The sequence below is a fragment of the Protopterus annectens genome, chromosome 5.part0 (assembly GCF_019279795.1).
Source record: "Protopterus annectens isolate FY-2018-M chromosome 5.part0, PAN1.0, whole genome shotgun sequence".
Taxonomy (NCBI): Eukaryota; Metazoa; Chordata; order Ceratodontiformes; family Protopteridae; genus Protopterus; species Protopterus annectens.
This window is the reverse complement of record NC_056735.1, coordinates 1,001,900,701-1,001,922,802: the sequence shown is the minus strand read 5'-3', so window position 1 is coordinate 1,001,922,802 and position 22,102 is coordinate 1,001,900,701. Positions and strand designations below refer to the sequence as shown.

The following is a 22,102-nucleotide window of genomic DNA, read 5'->3' as shown; positions in this document are numbered from 1 at the left end:
ATGCAAGGTCATGGAAAGAGTTATTGTGAACATGATAAACAAAGGCATAGGAAATCTTCAAACACTGGACCCATCCCAGTTCAGCTTCATCAAGGACAGGTCATGCTTACTAAACTTGGTGAACTTCTTCAAGAAGGTCACTAGAACCACGGACAAAGGCAAAATGGTACATATTGCCTACCTTGATCTGGCAAAGGCATTTGGCACAATACCTCACTCAGGTATTATAGACAATCTGACAAATTTAGGCATAAATCCCTATGTCCCCTGATTGCTTGTCAAATGGCTCACAGATAGGATACATGAAGTTAGGGTAGAAGAATCCACCTCCACCAAGAGGCCTGTTACTAGTGGTGTCCCACAGGGCTCAGTACTGGGGCCACTCCTGTTTGGAAATACTTCTCTGAGGTGAAGGTAAATATAGAGGGTCTATGGCTGACCAAATTTGCTGATGACTGTAAGCTGGGTACAATCATTGAATTCCTCCAGAGATGTAGATATCCTTGAGTAAGTCTGATACAGGCAAATAACTTGCACTAGAACCATATCCTAAAACTCAGTGCAAAAAATGCATAATCATACCCTTTTGGGAAGGCAATCACCCCTGAAAATTGCAACATTGATAGCACTCCTGTAAGAGTAGACACAGTGCTAAGGGACTTGGGAAATCAGGTTGACAGTAACCTGAACTTTTATCACCGTGTGTCCATGGTAGTGAGAAACTCTTCCTACATGGCGCCACTTATAAGTAAGGACATGGCAGCCAGATCTAAGAGAATCATACTCTCGCTTTACTTAGACCTCATTAGAATAATAATGGAGTACATTGCACCTTTCGGCATGTACCTGACCAGGCATTTGCAACAGCTGGAGCAGCCACACAGAGGTTCTTTGCTAAAAGAATACAGAGTGTAAATAATATGTCCTATGCAGACCACCTCAATGCCCTGTCCCTGTACTCAGTATCCAAAATACTACTGAGGGGGTGATCTGTGCCTAACCTACAGGACATTCTCTGATCCAACACTGCTGAATTTGCTACACATTCACAAAGCAAACAGAACTAGAATTACCCAATGTAAGGATGTAAAACTACTGTGTGATATAAACAAAACATGTTGGAGGGACAGGTATGTGTCACAGAGATTATCCCTTCTCTGGAACAGACTTCTCTTTCTTGTAAAACAGAGCTCTTCCATAAGCATATTCAAGCACAATTGGGAGCAATGGATGAGAAATCACAAATTCACCCCGGATTTCCATATGGACAGGGACTGTTTATAGATACCCTAAGGCAAAGGCATGTACCAACACCATTTAGCCAGTGATCATTGATAATTGGGAAAATTGGAGCATGAAAGGCTATGCTTAAAAAGGTTTTAGGGCCGTTAGCCTAGTAGCCTGCTATGATACTATGATCCTATGATTATTCTCAGGTACTAATCATTAGGAAAACATAGCTAAAAGATACCATCTGCCCTTATACCACTCTACTCAACAATTTTAATATGTATATCAACAGTCAGCCAGGACAAAAACAGGGAAGTCACTTTATTGTTAGTCAGAAATAATCAAAGGACTGAAGCTACACTCTTAGGTCAAAGCACATCTCCAGATGAAAATGTCCCTAAATGGCTATTCTCTCAGATAGCTGGATCCCACATTAGAACAGCAAGTGGGCTGGTGCATATCACCCTCCTTCTAGACTCCCTTCTAGAAACAACTATTAGATATAGTTAACTGGAAGAAAAATCGGAACATCCTTATCTTACTGGACATTAACATTGTCCTTCTAGGGGAAACAAAAGTGGCATTAAGCCCACCTACTGTCTCACTGAATCTCTCCAGTTGGTCACAACTTCCACCAAACAAGCTGCTGCCAACAACCACAGATCACTTCTAGACCTTATAATCACACGCTGCCCAGAAGGAATCTTGACAGCCTCTTGCCTGCCTAATATACTTCGTGATCATCTGTCCATTCAAATAATATGTTCTTTTAAAACTCCAAAAATTGGAAAAAATAGCAGTTTCTCTGAGATGGATGACAAATTACCAAATTACTACAGGACAAACTGAGGAAATTATCTAGGCCCAACTATGCCAAGGAAATAACACATCAGTAGCCTCACCAATTTTCTTTTCCATTTTAATGACCATCTTAGACAAAACTCTACCCCCTTACCAATCAGTGGGATAAAGGCATCAAGACATGATATAACTGGAAAATAATTGAAACCATCAAGCCAAATTCTTAAACTATATTTATTTATTTATTTATTTATTGTCATTAGTTAACTGGGTTGGTCCAACTGAGCCAAAATGGCCCATTTTCAGTGGAGACCCGAGGAGAAAAGCTCCAACTGCAATTACAAACACTGAAAAAGAGATTATATCATAATAAAACTTTATAACACAAAGGAGACCAGATAGCTCCCATTGCAATCACAACATGCAAAATGGAAATTACATTGTTATAAGAATTATTACACCTAAAAACTGCTAACACCACTACAGTTGTTTGTTAACACCACTATAGGGTTTTTTACAAGTTTTTGTACAAGTGAATATACATAAGAATAGTTTCAACATTATGGTGAAGGTGCAAGGGAGGAAAAGGATTATGCACTCATAGCGGGAGATTGGTTTGAGTTGCTAGGAAGAGGAGCAAGAAGAGAGAAAGGAGAAAAGATGGAGAGTATTGGGAATGGTATTGGGAAAGAAGGTAAGTGGGATCAGGTAGGAGCTAGACAGGGGCAGGACTAGGTGTTCTGTAGGTAGCGTTTGAGTGCCAGTTTGAATTGGGACTTATGGGGGATACTTCTAATATTATGAGGAAGGAGGTTCTAGGATTGAGGAACTGAGTATTTGTATAATGACTTGCCAATATTTTGGTGGTTTGTAAGTGTCTAGAAGATGTTTGTCTGATGAGTGGAGTTGACGGCAGGGGTTATATTGAGATATGATGTTGGAGATAGAGGGACAGGAAGTGGGGTTATAAAGAACAGAGTGAGTTATATGCAGTTATGGGAGGAGAAGTTGTTTTGGGAATTCAGGCCACTGCAAATATTTAAGAGCAAGGCAGTGGTGGGATTTATAGGAGAGGTTTGCAGCAAATGTAGCTATTTTATTGTAGGTTTGTTCTAGTTTGCTGAGAAGAGATCATTGAAAGTTAGCAAGGACTGGGGATGCTTAAATACATAATCAAACTTAAGTAAAACTGTAAATAAATAAATAATCAAAACCATCAAGCCAAATTCCTAAACATTAAACAAAACTGTAAACTTTTAATTAAAGAAAACAATGTGTTTTGGCCTCTCAACCAAAGAAGTTTTGGCAGATAATAAAAAATCAGTAACAGGAATTCTGCACAAAAGGGACACCTTGAATCACCCAGACTGAATCCAAACCAAGTCTAAAAGAACCATGTTTGAGTTTGTTGCAAGCTCCACATAAAATTCCACACAAATCCATAAAACGAGTGCACATACAGATTAGCAGTTAAGCTGTTTTGTCTTTGTATCTTATGGACTTCTTCAGAACTGCTTTACATAATCACAATTTGCATCTTATATAACTCCAAGAAAACTGCCATCACAGACAAAGTATATGATAGAACTAGGAACAAAAACCTTTCACGAGAGCTTTCATTATTGAACACAACCCTCAAAGTTCAGTTTTTTAGACTTGGTTTGGATACAATTTGGGTGATTTAGAGTTTCTTTTTTGTGCAGAAATCCTGACATTATTTTTTTGTTCAGCCCTGCACTGTTGCTTCTTGGTTAGGTAATAAAAAATATTGTTTATTTCAGCAGAAAAACTTTAGAAACAAAATTCACACCTCCCAAGAATTGATCTACCCTCAGAACCTTCAAAAATGTATTGCAACTTCATCACAAAGTATAATTAACAGCCGCTAACCCATTTCTCAAACAATAATCTCGAATCTTCCCCTCATACCCAGGAATTCTCCCATTCTGTTCTATCCACCATGGGTCTTCCCATATACTGCTTCCAAAGCTGTATATAGACTACTGGAGAAGTTAGATACAAAACCCAATTCTAATAAGATTCAGTTAGCTGGATGCCAGCATGATTCAGGCCAATGTAACTGAATGCATTCAGAAACATTGTCAGCACAGTATCCCTGTATGCAACTTTCTCGTTCATACACAGACTTCCACATCTTCAGCTTCAATAGTGCAAATTTTTCAACAGTTACTGCAAAAAGCCTTTGTGAACATACAGTATACAACTAATGCATTTTTATTAAAAGTGAAAAAAAGAGCTTCTATGACCCATCATTATAATTTATCCTTTTTCTTCTGTAATGCTTGTAATGTAAACCAGTAAGACTAGGAAAGGGAATTATGAAGTAGAAACCAAGCTCTTTCTAGGAAATACAAGGGAAGAAAACAAGGGCACTAGCAAAGACTTGCTACAATGGAAAGATAAGCAGTGTGACTGAACAACTGCTGTTAAAAATCGGAGCTTCATGCTTTGCTGTAGAAAACAGTATTTTGATTTATATTTTACAAAGGGCGATAAGCATAAATGCTGTAAGTGGCAAAAATCCTTGGCCCAGGAATGTAGTTCTTGCTCTGAAGTATGATGCTATAATTCTGTGCTGAATATGCTTTAAGAAAAATAGAAAAATCTTAAGGAGATTTTTGGAGTTGCCGGTCTAATACATTGAAGTGGTGGTCATTTAATGTATTTTTCTTGTGGGTCCCGTCTCTGAGTCAGATGGCAGTCCTTATTCAGTCAGATATAGTTTTGCCTCATAAAGAAGCCATTGTTTTTCCGTTTCTATCATATGGAACAGCAGTAGAGCAAAGCTAAATGTTTAATCCACACTAGATGAAAACTGAACAACAGCATGAATTCCCACTGCTTCCAATGTGTAGTAGCCCATAATTGTTTCATAGACTATGGGTCCTCTACAAACTAGAACTGTACTGTGTCCAGAAATATCTATAAACAGTTTTATTTTTTAATTTCCAATTGAGAAACTTAAACAAAAGAGCCTCTGGCTTTGCTTTAAGTGGGAGAAATGGTCCATGGTGCTTTTTACAGCTGGATTGAGAATGCTTCTAAGACTTGCCATGAAAAAAAGAAGCTCAATTATCCATTTTAAGCAGTCTTACTGCTTTATATTCTTAGATATGGTGGAGATTTGTATATTATTTCCTCATGTTTATTTTCAAAGTTCTCCAGATACTTTTCAAGCATTAATTTGAATAACTCAATCTGAGCAGCAAGTAAAATGCATCTGTACTATGACACTATACAAACAGCACACCAAAAAAGAAGAGGTTCAGCAGGTAAATGTGTAGCCAAACACAAAACACAGAAAATGTATCAACAAGAATGGCTTCACCAAACAGAGATCGTATTCTTGATCAAATAACTTTAAAAAAGACGAGCTAGAAAGCTTTTACAAACTGCCCCCTTAAAGCAGTTTGTGAAAGTTTTTTAGCTTGTCTTTATTCAAATTATTTGATCAAGAATAAGATCCGTGTTTGAAGCTGTTCTTGTTGTTACATACACTGTACAAATAGCTCATTCAAAAAGTTATTCAATCTTATAACTCTAGGGTGAAGACTTGTGCATTTGTGTTAATTTGGTCTTCAAATGTGTTATTTTGTGTGCATAAATAAATGATATTGCATATCCAAAATGTATATGAAGTTTTGTTTTATTCTGAATGTAGCATAAATTCCTAAATGCTGCATGTAATCATGCTTTTGTTCTTGACAGATAACATAAACATATAGAAAAGTTATTGTAATCTTTTCTGATTTGTTTTCTTTTTCTGTATTGACCTCAGTTCTATTAATGGGTGTACCTCTATCAGAGCAGCAATACCTGGAGATGTCTGAGTTACCGTATCTTTGTTAATGTTCAGAGTCAGAGTCTTGCAAATCCTAAGTGCTGTAGTAATGTGTTTAAATCCTGATATTGTTTATTGATGTATGGTGAGGAGAGCAAAAGCTGGAAAGTGAAATATAGTAATCATGCTGTTAAAATGTGATTTGCACTCACTAACACTGTATTTCTTTGCTGGTGCTATGGCAGGATCTGAACTAATGCCAAAGGCCCTCTCCACCAGAATAGTTGGTGGAATCTGGTGGTTTTTCACTCTGATCATAATCTCATCCTATACTGCAAATCTGGCTGCCTTCCTGACTGTGGAACGAATGGAGTCTCCTATAGATTCAGCAGATGATTTGGCAAAGCAGACAAAAATAGAATATGGTGCTGTACGAGATGGTTCGACAATGACATTTTTTAAAGTAAGATGAAGATGTGTTTTTTGCATTCATTTTATTGTTTGAAAGATGTCCAAAACATGAGATGCAAAATGATTTGCTTATACATATTTATTAAAATATAAGACAATATTGCTTTTTATGGTATCCTTAGTGACAGTAGTGCCTTTTACACAGTTTTCTTACGTACTTAGCTACTTAGCCACACATAATAGATATACAACATTCTGAATCTTGGCTTTCATACTTCATACCAAGATTGCTTCCAAAAAAGAAGAGTATCACACTTGCCCTGTGGGCGAGACCCTTCATTTATTTATATTCTTTCTCTCCAATTTCCATTTTCTCATTAATTCCATTACTGTTCTAGACTTTTTTCCTGATGTTCTTCTTCCACCATTTTAATTTTTCCACTGCTCCGTGATGCTATTTCTCATGTTGTTTTATCTCATACTTTCTGAAATTTTCTAGAAAACCTCTAAACTTTAAGCTAATAGAGTTGCATTGTGGGACAGTAACATTTCAGTTTCCTTCCCTCACCTTCTAGTATGTGAATAGTTATGACTTTACTTAAGCCACTGAGTGGAAGAATAATATTCTCAAACCTCAGAAGGACTGAGAAGCTACTGTGGGTTACTCCAACAGAAAAGAAAACTTTAACTCATACAATATTCCTACATCCACCATATTGCTCCAACATTCATGGCCTTTCTTTCAAATTTTCCAAGCATGTTTTCAGCTCCATGACTTGCAATATAATGTATAAGTCACCTGTCAGCCCCCCCCCCCCCACACACACACACATGCACACACAGCACTTAAGTCTATAGCCAGTTTGGGGGTTGAAAGACATCTACCATATGCCTTTGGGCTGCAAGTGGGGAATGGAGCATAGACATGGGAGAAGGAATGCATAATCTGAAGAGAAGGCACCTGGGGTGGGAACCAAACTTGAGAACCAAGCACTGTGAGGCAGCAACATATACTTGTGTGCCAGCCATTTACCTCAAACTTATTTTCTTTATTATTCTGTCATTCTCTAATAGGCTAGTGTGCTGCACTTGTAATTTGAAAGACTTCTCCTCTGTTCTAGATAGCTGATACATTCCCTTTCATCTACATAATGTACCTATTAAATGTAATTTTCAGTGCTTGTAAGTCTCATTAAGTTTCTTGCTTCAGAACTCCTACATAGCTATTTCTCTTCAATATATCTGTGCCTCTATTCCCGTGCTGTGTCCAACATTACAAGACTGCTTGCTCCACTATTGCTTTGGGTATATTACCATCTGATTTTTTTTTCCCTAGACTGTCTGTTCTGACAGAGATGGATCTTTTTTTAGTCCACTTTCAGTTTCTTTTTTTCTTAATGAAATGAGTACGGGGAGGTTGTACATCCTTGGTAAGATCTTCCAAAGACACATATTCTAGATTTCAGTTTCTGATCTCTCTAAGACAATGAATGAGTATGGTTAAAGAACATCACATACCTCCTTAATTTACATAGTTGTCACCTGCCTTTATTTGCTTAGGATGGAGTTTATAATGACTTAACCTTGCAATTTCATAGGCCCAAGCAAAAGCATGAACATTTGCAAGCTATGTTCTTCTCAAACAGAAGGCAGTATTCATTTGCAAGCTAATCAGATAATATGGATGTTTGGTACAGTTATACATATTTAATCGTAGCAGTTTTTCAGTTCTTTCTATACTTAGCTTATTTTATGACAACTACACATGAGTTGTTGGCAGGAGGTTTCCATAATTGGCATCTATCATTTTCTGCTTGAGGGTAATACCTTGCAAAGAAGATAGTTTGGAGACTTTTTCACTATAGAGAGAGGAAAAATGAGACACAGTGGCTGTCTTAATTCATTTTGCAATCAAATTACCAGGGATCTTATGGTGAAAAATCATTCTTGATTCAGCCCAAGAATCTTTAATATAGTAATTTCTTAGTGCACATTGTTATTTGCATGTTATGTAAATAACATGCAATCATCCACAAGAGGTATAAATGGTTCATTCATTTCTCTGGCCTTTAAGAAAATTCAACTACTTTAATAGCAGGGCTAGCCTTACGTAAACTGGCACCTTAGGCAAAAAAGGTCCATGGTACCACAACACACACACACACTCTACCCAACCCATTCTGGCCTACTCACTCTATCCAGATTAGTTTTTTTTTTTTTCCTATTTCTCACAGTTTATATTACTCTTCAGTTTCTTCCTGCAGTTATTCAGTCATTCATTCATTCATTCAGCATGTTCAGTCAAAGCAAGACTGTACTCTAATAACTGCAGAGGAAATAACTGCATTAAGTGGGAGGTCTGGTGACCCAGCCATGGTGGTTCTAGATGCTCTGAGGTGCATTTTAGAGTTTTTCCCTGAAAAAACACTCTGATCAAAGAACGAAATTCAATCTTTCTCTTCCACTTTGTTTTTTTCCTGCATCCTTTCAGCACATACTGACTTACTAAGAAATACCACACTGTGCTAACTGCAAAGGCAAAAAAATATTTAAAGCTATGATATTTCTAGATGGCCTGAGATGCATTTTATATTTTAAAAATAATTCAACCAACAATGTCCTGAATGGAAATCATGATTAAAGAAAGAAATTTGGTTTTACTATTCAACTTTGCTTTTTTCATCATCCTTTCAACACACCCTAAATGACCAAGTCTACCTTGTAATAATTAAACAAAGCTGGAGCTCTGGGGTCTGCTAGGCACATGATTTCAGATGATGTTGGTTTCAGTATGCACTGAGGTACATTTTAGAACTTTTTTCCAGTCCTTTGATCCAGTGATGGACTGAACAAGAATCTTGCCTACAGAAAATAAATTCAACCTACTTTTTTTTAAGGAAGAAATATATTGTATCCATGTTTTAATGCTCAAAGCTCACCAGACACCAGTTTACAATAAACTGAAAAGATAGATGGTTGGGAGGATGCATATATCCTGTCTGGGAATAGTACCTATCCCCCACCTCAAAATAGGTAAGTCACTTCCTGTGTATCCCCCCAGTGTTAAATGTTAAGGTACAAATTCCAACAGTCATATTTCAAACTGCTCCTGTCTTATTTATATACAGCATCCCTTCTTGTACACTACTCCCAAAAGACAGCTACTTACTGAAAAAAAAGAAGATGATGTATTTTTTGTCAGACATATATAAACAGAAACCAAACACCACCAAGTCACCTGGGAAGTCAGTTAAAAAAGGAAAAAGATGCTATGAAAATAAAAACATGATGTTTATTCACAGCAATACATGATATGGACATATATAAACAGCATGCTTATTTACTGTCCCCAAAATGATAGCTACATATATATGCATCAGGTGTTTGTGTGAGGAAAATGAAAAAAAGTAATGACTGCAGTAATGTTTCCAGTGTGTTACTCTAGAGACAGTACAGTACTCCTGTACAAGCTGTAGTGACCCTTCATGCACCTTTCAGACGTTTGTGAGGAAAGTTAAAGAAATAATGATCATACTGACCCCATCCCAGCACCAGATACAGTGAGCTGTAAGGTTTGGGAGGAATGTTAAAGAAATAATGGCATCATGCCACCTGTAAACACATACATGCACACAGACACACACACACACACACACACACACACACACGCACACACGCACACACACACACACACACACACACACACACACACACACACACACACAAAATCACACACAGCCTTGTTGTATGAGGGCCAGCAACCCAAGAAGTTCTGAAGGTTTGTGTATTCTGTGATTCATTTATTCCGTATTTGTTTGAGAGATGACTATTAAACTCAACAAGTGACAACAGGGTTAGTTACTTTTATTTAGACAACCCCCACCAAGCAGTTATAGTCACTTCTATATGAAATTCAAATATCTGGTTGTGAAAAAAATTGGATGGCTGTGGAATCTATTTCCCCTTTGTGCCAAACAATGATTTGCTACACATTGAATTTGTACATTGCTTCACAGAATCACATTAGTCCTGTAAATAATAAGCAAACAGCATCAGACAGCTAGTCATTTTCCTCCTCAGAAGTCAGCAACAATAATTATACCTACTCTGTACATATCAGGTGTCCAGGTAACTAGTCCGAATACATACTAGTCCTACAAAGACAGATAGTGATTGTTTAAACTCAGCAAATGACAAGGTCACTAGCTTTTATCTAGTCAGCCCCAACCCCCACTTAGAATTTATAGGCACAATGTCTGATGACTGTGTAATACTATTTCACTGCAATCCACACAAGTAATTTGCCATATCTTAAAGTATTCAAGCCCAAGTTGCTCCACACAAATCACAAAGCCAGAGAAATTGCTAAAAATGTCTAGCTGATCACAGCCAGCATCATTGTAAAAGTAGTAATAATGCTCATCTCATCTCCCCATTCCTCTCATTTGCACTGCTCATACAAATCACAAAGCCAGAAATGTTGCCCAGAATATCTGGTTGACCACTGTCAACATTAATGTAAAAATATATCACCAATACCATGCCTTCTGTGTGGAGTCCTCATGTCCTCCCCGCTGTCGAGTGGTCTCAGAAAGGCATGCATGAATGGGCGTGCCTTCGCTGAAGGTTGGGTGTCAGGCTGGCAACTTGGCACCATAAAAATCGACTGCCACTCATTAGCGGACCGGAGTTCTGCTGTGGCGACCCCTAACCGAAAAGACAAAAAGACAAAACCATGACAATTTTCTCCTCTCTGTCTAGAATTCAGTAGAATGTCTCTGATTTTGACTTATAATTTTGACTTCTGTCCCTTGCACTTCTCACATTCCAAAACAAAAAACTATTTCAGGAAGATTCAGATCAGTATTTGAACATGGCTAGCTTTCTATTCCTGTGAGTTTGCAACAATTAAGGTTAAAGTAAAGTGACATGAATGTTAAGTCAGCTGAAGCACTGTATCTCTGGAGTGCCCGCTGAGCATTTGGCACATTCTCTTTCTGCAGGAGCACTTTATTTATATATCTTTTTATTTTATTTATTTATCGTTTCCTTGTTCGATTGATTTATTTAGTTATTACAGCAAAGAAACACTGCTCTCATAAACTAAATAAGTAAATGAAAAAAGACCTTCCCTACAAGCATGGCATCCTAGGCAGCTGGCTAGTTCACCGATACATATGACTGGACCTATTTAATAGCCATTAGCTTCATTAGCAAAAAAAAAAAAAAGACAGTGAGAGAGGACAAGACTGGTACTGGTACTATTTAGGCTGATGTACTTATCTGAGCACATATCTGAGTCAACCAGTACTAAAGTTGTAGGATCTGTACTTACTAATTTTTCTGAAAATATGATTTTGAATATATTTGTTCCAGTACTGACAGCAGTATGCCCCAATTGGAAGCATAGTGCATTCTTACTACTAAATATATTTATATTAGTTCTATTTTTTTATTCTATTTAACTCAACAATAACATATAATGCTAAAAGACCATCTCCTCTGTGATTTAACTTATTTGTGCATTACATTATATTCTTAGCTTCAGGTAGCTAGACTTACAGATTACATGTTTGTGCATGCCATTGCCACATGTGTACAGCCTCTATATGTTCCCTTTTCCTGCCACAGGGTACATCTATTACCACCACTGCCTGCATTTGTTTAGTCATAGGTGTGCAGGAGGGGAGAACTTACATATGGATACCTGTAATGTGCACAGTGGTGCATTCAGAGCATTGGTTTTCTTAACATTTCACAATCACTGCATTATATCTTGGTGTATAAAAATTGCCTTGGTACACAGGCTGCCTGTCAATTATTCGTGATGGTTTACTTAAGTGTGCTGCCTACATCATTTGCATATACAATGTACACTAACATTAGACCTTCTGCACAGTAACATATATTAGTATATTTGTAGTCTAAATACCTATGTCTATATCTGTATATATATATATATATATATATATATATATATATATATATATGCACACACACACACACACACACACACACACACACACACACACACACACATATACATGGGGCTGGTATAAGATGGCACAGTGATGCATTAACATTTCCTCCCTCTATTCACTTGGGCTTCCTTCAGTTGCAGCAGTTTCCTCCCACGTTCCAAAGACATGCCGTAGGTGGATTGAACCCTCTAAATTGGCCATAGGTGTGAGTCTGCATGCAAGTGTGTGATACAGAAGAACAGCCATGGCAGGGCTAGTCTCCCGGCACTGTGAATCTTGGCTCTAGATGATTGTCAGTGTTAAAGTGACACCCTGCCCCCACATGTAAAAATGAGAAAAAAGGGGTTATGGATTAATGAACAGATTATATGTAAGGGTGTGAATGGAGAGATGATAAAATCAGCAAGAAAAGCAAAGGAGAGTAATAGTGTTGAACTGAATTCATCCTCAAGTCTTGTTGAGTACCTTAACATGGTAGGCCCTATTTTCACAGCATCTCAGCAAGACTACACTGATATATAGACTGCATTTTATATAGCATATATCATGGACAGAGGTAGGTTAAAAAAAAGACAGCTGGGTGCACAAGACCCAGGATAAAAAAGTTCCCAATCCTGATATGTGCAATGGTACCAGGACTATAAAAAATGACAGTGTCAAATCCTCAAGACACAGAAACATTCCTACAATGGGGTTAGGTCAGGCTCAGGGGGAGGATGGCCTCCCTGTTGTAGAAGGAGGTAGTAGTACATAAAAAAACCCCGACAGGCCAAAAAAAGAGCCATAAATTAAATAGAGCAGACTGTTGAGGATATGGAAGAAATTCTGTATTGTTACTGTTATGCAGGAAGCCCAGAATTTCCAGATAGAACATATTCAAAAAGATTTAGAGAGAAATTAGAGGAAAGGAAAATACATGCTTAAGAAAAGCTGCCAAATGCTTCAGATGCAAATTTGTGTTCATTAATACAACAAATCCATGAAAAACAGTATACAGACTAAGAAACCTTGGGCTGTTTGGAAAAAGAAGCTACAGAAGAAGTGGAAAGTACAAATAACAAACCCGAGAGGTTTTTGAAAGAAACATAGACATGGGAAAGATAGAGATCTGATATCTCTATGTGCAATATTTATGCAAAGGAGAAAGCCAAATTAATTAGTGCAAAAAGTAACTATAAAGATACTTGAAGAGAAATACAGGCAAATGCAGCCAGATATAAATGTTTTCACAGTACAAAAATAAGATCATAAAGGGGGAACATAGAACAGAGGATTAGTAAAAAAGAAGTTAAACAAATAGAAGCTGAAGTTCTGAAATACTTGTGAAGTGAAGGGTTTAGTGTAGCAAGTCTAACACAGGTTATGTCACAGAATGATAGAATAATGAGTCCACAAAGTAAGGAAAAACAGGTGGAACAGCCGAGCAGGAGACATCTGAAGAAGAGGAAATATGGACATGGAAAAGAAAAAAAAAGATTTAATATGGTACAATGTTTACACAAAGGAGAATATAAAACTAATCAATACAAAAAAACAGTACCAAAGATATCTGAAGAGAAATACAGGCAAAGGTATCCAGATATGGAACATTTCACAATGCATAAAATAAGAAAACACAGGGGGGGAGTAGAAAAGTTGATTAGTAATGGAGAAGTTAAAGAAAAAGAAACTGAAGTTATGGATTGCCTGCAAAGTGAAGGATTTAGTGTAGAAAATCCATCTCTGGCAACTTCATAACATGATGAAACAATGAGTCCCAGATTAAGGAGAACCAGGTGGAACAGGAAGCATCTGATCATTTGCCACATGAAGATACTCTGGAGCCTTCAGTAGGAAACCAGCACAACAGTTCATTTGGAGTTGGACTGCTAGGGAAGGAGCAGGAAACAGTGGCAACTCTGATGCAGTCAAAGTTGTGGATTGATAGGCCAGTGAGTTCTCGTATGAAAGAGCAATGGATGACATAAGATGCAGCTGAAGAGATTATTAAACAGGAGGATGTTCTGGACTTTTCTGTAGAATGCCCACAGGAAATGGAGAACAAAGAATGTGCCCTCAGTTTAAAAGAAAATGATCTAAGGAAAGAGCTGCTTGATTTAATATAGATGGATAGACATATTAAGATTGATGAAAGAAACATATAACAAAACAGTCAATAAAACCCAAAATGTTAGAAGTTTGTTAAAACAGATAAACACTGTAATCAAGACTATTAACTGAAATTCATGTGATACAACAGAAGTAAATGGGATATATTACTGTGCTGCTAAATTAATAACAGATAAAGCCTTACCAGAAAAACACAGAGCATTAAGGGAAAGGAAGGGAAGAAATCAAATGCCATCATAGAAGCATCAAATAGAGCAAAATATAAAGCAATTAAAACAGGAAGTGTCACTATTAGGAGAGTATAAATGAGGGAATAGATCAATAAAAATACTTAGAAAGATAGATGTGATAAAACCAACACACAGTATCTGAACAGACCAGGATCTATCATACACTATTGCAAATAATAAATTAGCTATATCAGCACAGGCAGTAAAGTTTAGAAAATGTGCAGATAAATATAAAAGAAAAGTACAAAATAATTAATTTGATGCTGACCCAAAGTTTTATAGAGAATTAGGAAATAAAGCAAAATGAATAGAAACAGCAGCACATTTTAGAAAGATACCTATGAAGACCCTGTGGAACATAACAAAGATGCTGAATTTATAGAAATGAAAGAAATGAAGAGACTTTCAAATGTACAGAATATGAAATAGGATGAAGTGACTACCATAGAAACTGAAAAAGAAATAAGAAAAGCTCCTAACTGGAAAACCCCAGGCCCGGATGCAGTACCTAACTTCTGGCTAAAACTGTTAAAATCTTTACACAAAGATTTAGCTCTGAGTAACAACTGCTTATACGCATATCCCAAACAGACACCAACCTGATTAACAACAGGATAAATGATACTCCTCCTTAAGAGTGAACCTGCACGCTATCCTAAAAACTATAGATCAATAACTTGCCTTCTGATGATGTATAAACTATATACTAGAATTGATGGCAACAGAGTTTATACTCATTTAGAAGAAAACTCAATCTTGGCAATAGAATAAGGGGGTAAGAGAAGAAAGTCATGTGGAACAAAGGATAATTTGTTTTTAAATAGGGCCATAACGGAGAATTGTAACAAGTGGAAGAATTTAAGTATGGCATGGATAGGCTGCAAAAAGGAATTTGCCAGCATCCCACATTCATGGATAAAGGGTGAGTATAAAACATAGTCTGTTATAATCAATTACTTTATAGTGACCATAAAACAGTGGCAAACCACTTTGCAGCTAAGCCATGATAAAGGACAAATTATTATTACAGGGATAAAAATTCAAAGGAAGATACTCCAGGGTGACGCTTAATCATCACTGCTCTTTTGTCTTGCCCTCAACCTATTAAGCTGTATACTTAATAGATTAGGTCATGGTTACAATTTGTCTCCCAGAAAACAACCAAGTGTAAAGATTCTCATTTCCGTTTTGTGGATGATTTGAAACTGTATAGTTCATTGGATGAGGAACTGAAAGCACAACTGCAAGTGGTTAAAACTTTCTCAGATGATATAAGAATGCCATTTGGTCTTGATAAATGTGCAAAAGCAACATTTAATGTGGAAAAGCTGCAACTCCAATAAAATATCAGTCTGGGATAGGAATATTATATAAAGGAACTTGAAAAGGAGGGAGTGTATAAATATTTGGGAATTGATGAAAGATCAACAAAACATGAACAAATGTGAACAAAACTTAGTAAAGAATATTTTAGAAGACTAAACTTAATACTGAAAATAGCTCTAACATCTAGGAACAAAGACCAAACTATAAACCAATTTGGAGTGACTGACTGGCCCCAAAAGGTACTGGATTAGTTGGACAGGAGAAGAAGTAAAATGCTTCATGCTTATCAAATGATATACAAAAATCAGTGTATACCAAGATTATATATTCCTTATTCTGAAAGTGGTATGGGCTTCCTCAAAATTGATTACTTGTATAGATTTGCAAAATAAACAAACTTTCCCAGAATTAACTGTACCTCTCGCACAAAAACTATAAGCAAAATTGGCAAATTATTTTAGGAATGGTGGGGAACAGGAGGTTCAATTGAATGTACATGACAAGAAACCTTGTGGTGTTGTAGATGAAAGGGTTCCTTTTCTTTTGAATTATACAAGTGATGTTTGGATGATTTGTGGTATAATCAAAGAGAACTGGTCAATTTGATATACAGATGATTGAGTCAGGGAATTGGTAGGTGATAAGCCCAGATTTGTTTTTAGGAATAAAAAGTCTCTCAAGAGACAGTTGTGTTATAGGAATGTTAGACGGGATACTCCTGTTCTGGAAGAAAGAAAAGGAATGGTGCCTTGTAATAAATGTAATTTTCATTCTTATATAGATGTGACAGGGGTATTTAAACATCCATGTACAGACTGTGAATATTGTTTGAATGTTCTGGCTAGTTGTGATACAAGGAATGTCATTTATCCAGCAGTTTGTGGGGTCTGTTCAAATTTCTATGTTGGGAAAACTAATCACTCTCTCAGAGAGTGCATTAGGGAACACATCTGTAGTACTAAGGTTAAACGCTTTAGAAATGCTATAGCTAAGCACACTTTAGAATTTGGCATTGAGCATATTTTGGTTTTTGAGTGTTAGAGAAGACTAGTGCCAATGAGAGAGGGGTGATATTAGAAACTATACAGAACAGTGTGAACTATCCTGGATCATTAAACTGCAGGTGGATAGGTACCCTGGGATTGATGGCAGGGCTTCCTTGAGACTAGTATTAAAGGGGAGAGATCTATTTAAGAAATTTAAATGATTTGAATATTTAATTGATATGTCTTATTGTGATTGGCTGTTGATTTAATTGGTGTGTGATTGATGTTCTGATATAAATCTGCTGTTTTTAATATTGTCTATGGTCTGATGAAGCACATTTATAGTATGAAAGTGGTTACCATTAAAGATTTTACTTTTTTAACCTGTATTCTGCAGTCTTAGTATACCGTTTGGCTGTGTTTCTGTGCCTCTGCTTTGCCAATTTTGCAAACATGTATAGATCTGTAATCTTAAGAATGCATACACATCTGCTGACTTCACCACATCTAAACATAATGAAAGTTTTAAAACACGAGGAGAACAAGTCTAAGATTACTTCCCTTGTTATTTTAGCAAAAGCATATCGGTGTCAAGAAAAAATAGAAATCAAGCTAAAGTATACAAAAACCAGGCAGAAAATGAATGTGCCAAAAAACAAAAGAAAGAAAATAAGGAGAAGGATCAGATGAGAAGGCAAGAAATGTGGAAGATGCATATAGTTGCAGGTACAGACAACTCCTGGAACAACTTCGTGTTGATCAAGATCTGACACATGAATGGTTAAGGAGAGGTGAATTTAAATCAAAAGATGAAAAGCTAATATTGGTGGCCCAAGATAGTGGACTGTGTACAGGAGAGAGAAACAGGCAAATGTAGATTTTGTAAAACAGAACTGGAAAGAGTCACACACCTTGTTGCTGGGTATGATACTCTAATGGTATTGGACCAGTATACAAAGGCATAATAATGTAGCAAGACTGTTGCACTGGGGATTGTGCAAACATGACAATAGTGAAGTAGCTGAAAAACATTCGAAACAAGATCCACAAAGCATTATAGAGAATGATGAAGTTTAGATCACATAGGATCACCCATTATCAACAGTTCAAAAAAACAGATGTAAGAAAACCAGATATAGTAGTGCATGAAAGGACCGTAAGAGTAGAGTTGGTTATTGAAATGCTACACCCAGTGACTACAGTGTCTTATGTACAGAGAGACACAAAGTCATAAAATACCAGGATTTGCAGGCAGAAATGATGGTAGTGTGCAAGAAGGATGCCCAGACAGTTGCAATAGTAGTAGGAGCAATGGGTCTCATAAAAAAGAATTTACAGTTGTATTTAGATATGTTACTGATACATGTAACTCTATGATTTACAGGGGGAGTCAGGTCTGGGCACACCGCGAGTGCTCCAAAGAGCAGTTTTGGCTAACATCAAAGATTTAAATAATACTAATTTCATGGATCTTTAATCATACTTTGATTTAGAATGGGGTCCATTCCCATCATGGTACCAGAAACTAAACAGACTTGGAGAAATTAAGTAAATGGGTAACATACACTTGGTGCAGATCTGTTTCTATGGTTCTGTGAATTCAAGTGGGCAGATATTTTTATGGAGAGAAAGGTGTGTCCCAGATGACTGGAGAATAAACATGGTGTCAGTGTACTAGAACAAAGGGGACATCCACAACTGTGGGCATTACAAAGGTATCAAAATCACACTGCATGAATGTTCTGGAGAGGGTGACTGATAAACAAATACTCAGAGCAGTAGAAAGTAAGATGGGAGGTGAGCAGTTTGAATTCAGTTCAGGATACAGCACAACCAACCTAATGTTTGCAGTGAGACAGATAGCTGAAAAGATGCTAGAGATGAGGAAGGAGTCCAACAGGGCATTCTTAGACTTGGAGAAAGCATATGACAAGGTTCCAAGAAAGTTGATTTGGCACATGGGATGAAACCAAGTACAAATAAGACAGTTGTAGTGGCAGCAACTTGGGGAAAATAGGAAGAAATTAAGAACCAAAATGGAAGGGAAAATATTGGAACAGGTTAACTGCCTGAAGTATTTTGGGAGTGGTGATTGAGGAGAAGTGAAGTTTGAATGAGGAGATCAAAGCTAGAATCAGAGGAGCTGCAGCCAAATGGCACAGAATGTCATGGGTAGTATGTGACAGAAGAATGTCAAAGAAGCTGAAAACTAAGGTATATAAAACAGTGGTGTAACCAGTACTATTGTATGGTACAGAAACCTGGGCAGTAAAGCCAGAGATGCTGAGGAAGAGCCTGAGATGGGTGGTGGGATGCATACTGTGGGATAGATTAAGAAATGAGGGCATCAGAACAGAAGACCAAGTAGCTCCAATTGCAGAGAAGATATTACAGTGGTTTGGCCATTATGTGTGTGAAAGCAGAAGACAGCCTGTTGAACAAGATTTGGGACAGACAAGAAGAAGGCAAAAACAAGTGAAGGTGTCCAACAAAAAGGTGCATGAATTGTGTGAGAGAAGACCTGTGACAGTCAGCCATGAATATCAATGAAGCTAGGAGACTGGCTTTGAATCGAGAGAGATGGCGACAGTTGAGACAACACCCCTACCCAATGTAAAAATAGGAAAAAGGGGGTTGATGATGATGGTGATAAGATATTTTACCTGTCTTTTCCCTTGCAGTAACCCTATATACAGCACTCCATTTCATCTCCTTAATGCACACCCAACAACTGTCTTTCAGCCATTTTTTTTTTTGTAGTTAACTATGCAATTGGCTGGTAGTGTTTAGGTCAAACCGGGGCTCCCTTGTTTTGTGCAGTAATGTTTGTCTTGGAGAATGAGCCTTCATGCTACTTTGTTATTTAACTTCATTATAGATGTTCTCAAGCAACAATAATGGGCAAAACATGAACATATCTGTTTATGATTTTAAGCTGACATTCTAGCAGTACTTATGCTGGTATATCACTTTATGTGTTTAGTTTGTTGTACCTCAAAATGGTACAGTAAAGGGCTGCTCTATTGACTTATTTTATATCTCATGCCTACTGCCACTCATTCAATCCAGCTTCTTTATCCCCTGTATCAAAACTTACTACCACCTAAGGGTTACTTTGTCAGTGAAAAATAAATATTAATCTAGAAGTAAAGAAAATAGCATAAGTTGCCATGATCTTAATGGGGGGAACATGGGGGATGCTGAAACAAAGAAAACACATAGAGAACTAGTGATATAATAAGGGCAGATTATGATCGATATTAATGATAGTCAAAGCTGGTGTGTCTGCACCAAAAAGTGGTATTTTAAGCTTCATCAGCTTACAGTCCCTTTAATAAAAATGGCTGAAGCTGACAATGAACTTTCAATAAATGGACCGAATCACAAGGGGCTGATATATGTTAAATCTCATTTTAATTAAATAACACATGTAAACATTATGCAAACATCATGAAAATACATGACATCATGCTGTGAGAGAACTGAGCTGATGCTTACGATCAGTAGTTACCATTGTATGTAGACTAAAATAATGCAGTACACATGGACTTCAGGTATGATAGCTTTTGAACTGTAAGAGATGTTTTTACCTATCTACCTCTGGGCTGTTGATATGCACAAATAGCCACTGTTAAAATATCTTAAAATAAACTGATACTGTTACAGGTATTTTGAAGCAGCTGTATGCCATCCCAAATAGGGAAAGTAAAAAACAAAAAAAAAGTACAAAAACAGCAGCCAGACTGTGGAGTAATGATAAAGACTACACGACTACCACATATTCTCAAGAATACACCTTTAATAATTAACAAAAATGATCTTGCTTCTTATCTTTGTACTTTCCACGAGGAATTCTATAGCTGTATTCCAGGTAGAGACTCAGCGATCATTCCTGTAGGAACTTCAGCTTGACGATTCTTTAGGGAATTCTCTGCTTCTTTCCATGAATTCACCACATTAATGTGGTACATTTTCTCTGCCTTTCTGTTTCCTCGCTGTCTAACCTTATAGTGTACTGCATTTATTCCTTCCATCAGCTCAATTGTTCCCTGCCTTTTGGTCTGAAACATCTGAACCATTGCGGACACTAGTATCTGAAGTCATGAGTAAAATTCTCTATGATGACCATTCTTATTGCCAGAATTATAGGGCGTGGTGAAGGGGGCAGCTGACCCAAGTGAGATGTAAGGCAGTGTGATTAGCAATTGCTGATGGGGCTTTATTAAAGTACTGGCATTCAGAAAAGAATACTGACACTGTAACGGATGTCTATGCTAAAGGGCTTTAGAGCTCAGTGGGTGGTATGGTACTGTAGAGACCCCTTGATAAAATGAGGTTTAAAATAGATGGAGGTTATAGCAAGCAGTTTGCTGAAGTTCAGTTTAAAGCAGAAAGCTTAAAGTTGAGGCGAGTAGATCAGGGAGAATGGACCTTGCTCTGTCAGCTCCCAGCTCCTCAGTCCTCAGTAGAGAACAGCCAAATTGAGAAATGAACTTCTTTTTTTGGACTGACTTCAGTAAACAAGTGTTAGATTGGGGGAAGAGAGCTATTTTATTTTTTCTTTTCAACATAGAGTTGTGGAGCACCAAAGTGGGCAATAGCACTGAGAACTAAAGGAGCCAACTATTGTTCTGCTTATTATAAACTCATTGTTACATTTCGTGGGCTTTCTGCATGTCCTACAAATTAACATAATGCTGCGTCACTCTTTTAAATGGTGTGTTTGCCTCTGGTCAACTTTTCTTACCAATATCAGGCAGCCCTCTCAGATGCCAACTGTCAGAAGTTTGAATGGGGTGAACTCAGCTGAAGCATGTACCCTTCTCTGAGTGAAAACAGTAAGTAGGGCAACAATGGGCCCCCGTTATTTCCATAGGCATCACCAATTTTCCTTAACATGAATTTCACTGTTTTATTAAACCTTTCTACCAATCCAGTTAGCAGAAATAGAAAGAGTGGTATTAACATCAAAATTAAAGGAAACTAAAATTAAAGAGGCAATGAGCAACCCTAATAAAAGGGGGGGGAGTGATGGAATTCTAATGGAAGCATGGAAAAAAAGAAGTAGGAGATAATAAAAATCTGGCTTCTTATCTTTGAAAAAAAGCAGTAATGCTAGTTAAATCAAAAGCAGAGGATCCACTTGATGCAGGGTTGTACAGACCCATATTGATTCTATATCATGACTGTCTTTATGATGACTTTGGAAAAAATAATGAGAAAGAT

At 37.2% G+C, this 22,102-nt stretch overlaps 1 protein-coding gene across 3 annotated transcripts in view; it reads left to right on the top strand.

The window, feature by feature from the left end:
* Window positions 1–22,102, top strand: part of GRIK1 (glutamate ionotropic receptor kainate type subunit 1) — a 1,940,968-nt gene that overhangs the window by 1,735,232 nt on the left and 183,634 nt on the right. For all 3 annotated transcript variants that reach the window (XM_044072744.1, XM_044072745.1, XM_044072743.1), the window contains one exon: window positions 6,079–6,296. In XM_044072744.1, the coding sequence (XP_043928679.1) occupies window positions 6,079–6,296 (218 nt within the window). The remainder of the gene's footprint in view (window positions 1–6,078; window positions 6,297–22,102) is intronic.